The sequence below is a fragment of the Perca flavescens genome, chromosome 15 (assembly GCF_004354835.1).
Source record: "Perca flavescens isolate YP-PL-M2 chromosome 15, PFLA_1.0, whole genome shotgun sequence".
In the NCBI taxonomy this organism is placed as follows: Eukaryota; Metazoa; Chordata; class Actinopteri; order Perciformes; family Percidae; genus Perca; species Perca flavescens.
Window position 1 is genome coordinate 33,425,113 of NC_041345.1, and position 6,967 is coordinate 33,432,079.

The 6,967-nt window shown below is 40.2% G+C and overlaps 1 protein-coding gene across 3 annotated transcripts in view; it reads left to right on the top strand.

Moving 5' to 3' along the window:
- The first annotated feature begins 569 nt into the window (after nt 1-569).
- The window catches only part of utp18 (UTP18 small subunit processome component), a 22,573-nt gene continuing 16,175 nt past the window's right edge, over nt 570-6,967 (top strand). For 2 of the 3 annotated variants that reach the window (XM_028599538.1, XM_028599539.1), the window contains exons 1-2: nt 570-951; nt 4,410-4,561. In XM_028599538.1, coding sequence (XP_028455339.1) covers nt 733-951; nt 4,410-4,561 — 371 coding nt within the window. In that variant the 5' untranslated portion in view covers nt 570-732. The remainder of the gene's footprint in view (nt 952-4,409; nt 4,562-6,967) is intronic. The other variant, XM_028599540.1, reaches the window with a different exon arrangement.

Genomic DNA, 6,967 nt, shown 5'->3' on the forward strand with positions numbered 1-6,967 from the left:
TAATAAAACATCAGATTTTATAAACTATATGTGTTTAGTGTGCAGTACTCTTAATGTGTAAAGTAACCAGTAACCAAAGCTGTAACAGATGACTGTAGAATGAATGATGAAGTAGAAAGTGACATGAAAAGAAAAGACTCAAGTACCTCAACATCTGGACTGAAGTACAGTTCTGGAGTAAATGTGCTTAGTTACATTCCTCGCTGGGTTTAGTTCATTTAGCTGTTTGAGCAAAAACAATCTTCGTTCATGAAGCAGAGATGATGAAAACAATCAGATTCTAACACAAACTATGATTTCAGTATAATTTTATTTCATTTTTATTATGCTTTTTTATAGTTTTTATTTAAGTTGTTTATTATTATTTTGTGTAAGAAGGAACTGAATTTTTTCACAATCATTTGCAATATTTTTTAATAGTTTTTATTAGTATTTTTTATTGAAATTTTGTATCAGTTTTTTTTTAATTATTATTTTAGGTCTTTCTCTATCACTCTGGTTTTTCCCAACCTATTACAGTCAGTGAACACCAGGGGGCGGGCTTTTATTTACCCGGGTTCAGAGGTCAGTGTTCCGGAAACACATGAAGAAAAACACTGAACTCCACCACATGTGGAACCAGAAGCTGCTGAAAGCGGATTAATAACAGAAATATTAACAGTTTATTCCTTCATGTCTGTCCGCTGAGGGCTTACATCTGTAGTTTTCTGTTGGGAGTTTGGTTCAGGAAACATGGAGGACGTGAATGTTATCAAGCTGCCGTCGACGGAGGAGAGAAAAACGGCCAAGAAACGGACCCGAGCACCGAAGTTTAACCCGAAGGAGGAGGAGGAGAAACGGCGGAGAAACGTGCAGTGTGTGTCGGTGCTGGGAGAGGAAGACAGCTCGGTGAAGCTGCTGGAGGAGCTGGTGTTCGGGGCGGAGGAACAGCTGCTGGACAGACTCGGCGAGGTAACACCAGAGCCCGGTCCCAAATACTACAGCCATTTAAGAGAGCGGTGGAGCAAAGTAGGCAGGTCCTTTACTGCAGTTAAAGTACTAATACCACACTGTACTCTGTTACAGTTACAGTCCACACACACAGAGACACACACATCATCTCAGCGTGACTTGTAGCCGTTATATTGTCGGCTAGTTTACTTTAGAATCAAACATCAGATTTTATAAACTACATGTGTTCTGTGTGCAGGAATCTGAATGTGTAAAGTAACTAAAGTAACTAGTAGCTAAAGCTGTAACAGATGAATGTAGTGGAGTAACTAGTAACTAAAGCTGTAACAGATGAATGTATGAATGTAGTGGAGTAACTAGTAACTAAAGCTGTAACAGATGAATGTATGAATGTAGTGGAGTAACTAGTAACTAAAGCTGTAACAGATGAATGTATGAATGTAGTGGAGTAACTAGTAACTAAAGCTGTAACAGATGAATGTATGAATGTAGTGGAGTAACTAGTAACTAAAGCTGTAACAGATGAATGTAGTGGAGTAACTAAAGCTGTAAAAATTGTCTGACGGGGCCGGTTGGGGGTGTGAAGGCGATAATAGTCGCATTAAAGATAGTGGAACAGTGACTTTGAAGGTAGTCGTTGTAGTTCATGTCACAGCAGGAGGTTGCGGGATGAAACGTGGCGCTGCAGAGCACGGGTGGGTGCAGCAGACGCAGCAGGACGCGGCCGGGCGTTGAAAGAAGAAACATAAGGACTCCGGGGAGTAAACTCCCCAGAGCTAGGTTAGTAACAAGCAGTTCTGGGACAGGATGCATATAAAAGGAAACGAATGAAAACATTGATGAGAGGCTGTACCGACCTGCCCCCCTCTACTCACACTATATTATTGATTATATGATCAATAAATCTGATGACTACGAAGAGAAGCAGGTGGGCCGGGTTAGGCGGACGCTGCAACTCCTCACTTCTTAACTATAAGCTTTATCAAAGAGGAGAGTTTTCAGTTTATTCTTAAATGAGGTGATGGTGTCTGCCCCCCTAACCCAGACTGGGAGCTGGTTCCACAGGAAAGGAGCCTGGTAGCTGAAGGCTCTGGCTCCCAGTCTACTTTTAGAGACTCTAGGAACCACAAGTAGCTCTGAATTCTGGGAGCGCAGTGCTCTAGTGGGACAATAAGGTACTAAGAACTGTTCTAGATAGGATGGTGCTTGACCATTTAGGGCTTTGTAGGTCAGGAGAAGGACTTTAAAGTCAATCCTGAGCCAATGCAGAGAAGCTAAAACAGGAGAAATATGATCTCTTTTCTTAGTTCTCGTCAGAACACGTGCTGCAGCATTCTGGATCAGCTGGAGAGTCTTAAGGGACTTATTTAAGCAACCTGACAGTAGGGAGTTACAATAGTCCAGCCTGGAAGTAACGAATGCATGGACTAGTTTTTCAGCATCGTTTTGAGACAGTTTTTTCAGGATATTTGAGACAGGATATTCCTAATTTTGGCAATGTTACGAAGATGAAAAAAGGCTGTTCTCGATGATTGTTTTAGATGGGGGTTAAAGGATATATCCTGATCAAAAATAACTCCTAGATTTCTGACAGTAGTAGGACAACACCATCCAGAGTAGCTATATCTTTAGATAATGAAGGTCGGAGGTGTTTAGGGCCCAGCACAATAACTTCAGTTTTGTTACAGTTTAACATCAGAAAATTATATGTCATCCAGGATTTTATATCTTTAATACATGCTTGAAGTTAGTCTGGTTTGATTGATAAGCATAATTGGGTGTCGTCCGCATAGCAGGGATAGTTAATTGAGTGTTTCCTAATGATATTACCAAGAGGAAGAATATATAAGGAGAATAAAATTGGTCCAAGCACTGAGCCTTGTGGAACGCCATGTTTAACTTTCGCGTACTTAGAGGATTTATCATTAACAAATTGAGATCGATCAGAGAAATGAGACTTAAACCAGCTTAGTGCAATTCCTTTAATTCCGACTAAGTGTTCTAATCTCTGTAACAGGATTGTATGGTCAATAGTGTCAAAAGCAGCACTAAGATCTAATAAAACAAGTATGGAGACAAGTCCTTTGTCTGCAGCAGTTTGAGTAGTCTCGTTGGGATGGGGTCTAAGAGACAGGTAGATGGCTTTTGCCATCACTACAGATGAATGTAGTGGAGTACCTAAAGTAACTAGTAACTAAAGCTGTAACAGATGAATGTAGTGGAGTAACTATAGTAACTAGTAACTAAAGCTGTAACAGATGAATGTAGCGGACTAACTAAAGTAACTAGTAACTAAAGCTGTAACAGATGAATGTAGCGAAGTAACTAAAGTAACTAGTAATTAAAGCTGTTACAGATTAATGTAGTGGAGTAACTAAAGTAACTAGTAACTAAAGCTGTAACAGATGAATGTAGTGGAGTAACTAAAGTAACTAGTAACTAAAGCTGTAACAGAGGAATGTAGTGGAGTAACTAAAGCTGTAACAGATGAATGTAGTGGAGTAACTAAAGTAACTAGTAACTAAAGCTGTAACAGATGAATGTAGTGGAGTAACTAAAGTAACTAGTAACTAAAGCTGTAACATGAATGTAGCGGAGTAACTAAAGTAACTAGTAACTAAAGCTGTTACAGATTAATGTAGTGGAGTAACTAAAGTAACTAGTAACTAAAGCTGTAACAGATGAATGTAGTGGAGTAACTAAAGTAACTAGTAACTAAAGCTGTAACAGATGAATGTAGTGGAGTAACTAAAGCTGTAACAAAGATGAATGAATGTAGTGGAGTAACTAAAGTAACTAGTAACTAAAGCTGTAACAGATGAATGTAGTGGAGTAACTAAAGTAACTAGTAACTAAAGCTGTAACATGAATGTAACAGATGAATGTAGTGGAGTAACTAAAGTAACTAGTAACTAAAGCTGTTACAGATGAATGTAGCAGAACTAAACTAAAGCTAAAATGTAGTAACTAGTAACTTAAGCTGTAACAGATGAATGTAGTGGAGTAACTAAAGTAACTAGTAACTAAAGCTGTAACAGAGGAATGTAGTGGAGTAACTAAAGCTGTAACAGATGAATGTAGTGGAGTAAAAAGTCCAACATTTCTCTCTGAAATGTGGCGAAGTAGAAAGTGGCATGAAGAGAAAAGACTCAAGAAAAGTACAAGTACCTCAACATTTGGACTGAAGTACTGGAGTAAATGTACTTAGTTACATTCCAGTGCTGCTTCCCACCAGACCTCGTTCACAAAACTGTCAAATTAAAGTAGCAACAAATAGGGCTGCACAATATATCATATTGTCATCATCATCTTGATATCAACTGGCCTAATGAACAGAGAGTGTTAGTTTAGACACACAGACAGAGACACACACACACACATATATACAGACACACACACACACACACACACACACACACATACATGTATTTTTATCATCATCCTCTCTAAACTCTAAGCAGGAGGATGCGGCGGAGCAGACTGGAAGCTTATTGGTGGAGGACGGAGACCATGAGTCGGGGGAATCGGAGGCTGAGGACGCGGCTTGCCTGCAGCGCCGGCCAATCAGAGCAGCCGCCTGGGTGGACGAGGATGACAATCTGGAGGAAGAGTGAGTGTCTGCACTCAGTACGCTCACAGGCCCCCTCAAAGAGGAAGGGCTTTTATTTTGAAATGGTAGAGCAACGTCTGCACTCAGCATGCTCACAGGCCCCCTCAAAGAGAAAAGGCTTTTATTTTGGAAGGGTAGAGCAACGTCTGCGCTAGGGCTGCAACTAACGATTATTTTAATAATCGATTAATCTGTCTATTTTTTCGATTAATCGATGAATCTGATAAAAAAAACAAAAAAAAACATTAATTTACATCAACTCAATACATACATACTTGTTGTTTTAGTTAATAGTTGTGTAAAAGTAAGTAACCCAAATAGCAGATACAGACAAGACACACACACGCAGAGAGACACACACACACACTCACACTTATTTATAAAACTATTACCATCATTGTAGTAAGTGCAAGTTAAGTTCATTTATACACCACACTCTAATATATTTGTCAACAATAACTGATATGGGACAAGCACATAATGACATAAAAAGTTGACTGAATAAAACCGTGTCTTTAGTCTTGCAAACTATACCACCCCTGTTTTACTAACGCTAGCTTGTCATGTTAGTCAGCTGGGGTGGCTGTGGCTCAGTGGTAGAGCGGTTGCCTGCCAATCGGAAGGTTGGTGGTTCAAACCTTGTCCTTGCAAGCCCATGTCGAAGTGTCCTTGAGTTGCCCCCGATGCTGTGCATCGGAGTGTAAATGTGTGTGAATGATTATCTGATGAGCAGGTGGCACCTTGTACGGCAGCCTCGGCCACAGTGTATGAATGTGTGTGAATGGTGAGTGGTTCCTGTACTATGTTAAAGCGCTCTGAGTAGTCGATGAGATTAGAAAAGCGCTGTATAAGAACTTTACATTTACTTTACCGTGCTGTTGAACTCCCTTCCTCCTCATCAAGGACTCCAACATGTTTACGTTTGGACCGTGGTGTGCCCGTGCCATGCCGTGTTGCTTTTGCTTATCTTGCAATTAACGATGCATCATGATACGCCACCTCCTCAGATTTCTTATATACAGTACTGTGGTCCCCCAGGCAGCTCGCTCCATGGTGTTTTAAGCCCCCAACGTGTCCTTCCAGGCAGCGCTGTGACCGCTGACTTCAAGGCACCTAACCCTAACCTTAACCCTAACTACTAAGTATTACATTTCAATAATAATTCATAATTAATAAATAACCAGCTTTTCAAAAATGTGCAATTTTAAGCTCATTAAACTATTACAAAAAAATAAAGTATAGTGCTATAACAGTGTTACTGGCATGGCTCCCATTCTCCTCCGTGACACGCTCTCTTCCACTTCACCTGACAAATCTTCTCCAAAACACAGTTCTGGGATAATAGACTCACTCAAAGCAGATAGTATGCGTGAAATAAAACCAGGACATGTCATTTCACTCTGTAGTGTTAACTACGCTAACTAACCGTGGGTTGTGAACCGTGTGTAGTGATTAAAACAACCAGACAACAGCTGTATGTGTCTCAAAGAGCGGGCAGCAGCAGCCGGGACAGTGAGAATCCACGCGAGAGAGGTGCTGATAGTCCAGTCACTTCGTCATGTCTTCACTTGGTTGAAACAAGAGAAGAAAGTCAAGTCATTTTATTTGTATAGCACATTTAAACGAACAACAGTTGACCCAAAGTGCTTTACAGGTAGAACAGGGAAGGCAGAAACAATATGCCTTAAAAATACATAATCGTATGTGCGAGGTAACATGAATATAATTAGGCAAAGAAAGAATTAATAATGTAACATAGAATAAAACAACAAAGGAATGTTTGTATAAAAAAAAAAAAAAAATCAGGAATCAAAGGTTCTTTCCGTTGTGATTGGTGGTATTTTGACAACTGGCTGTTACCTTGTTTTGCTGTGACTGTGTTGATGCGACTTGGACATTACAGCCACTCAAACAGGACAGAGGAACACAGCGGATATTTACTTTTTTTTTGAAGACTGCGGGAAACACTGGTGATTGTCTAATCCTGGTGGAGACGCTGGGGGGCTTAAAACACTGATAAACGGCTAGCTCACCTGGTGGAGCAGGCGCCCATATATGGAGGTTTACTCCTAGACGCAGTGGCCGCCAGTTTGACTCTCTCCCCTTTCATGTCTTTAGCTGTGTGTGTGATTGTGATTGTGTCTGTGTGTGTGAATGACCTGCTCATTCCCCCATCTCTCTCTCCCCCTTCATTTCTTCATCTGTCCTGTACAAATATAGGCCTAAAATGGCCAAAACAATTATCTAAAAGAAAAAAAATCCTATATTACTACACATGGTTTTTATCAACAAATTCAAGCAGTCAGCTATATATGAACTTTTCTTTGTATTGCATCTGCTCTTAGAAAGACCCTTCATGAATGTAGCGGAGTCTGAACACAGCAGGCAACAGGCAATAACTGAAAA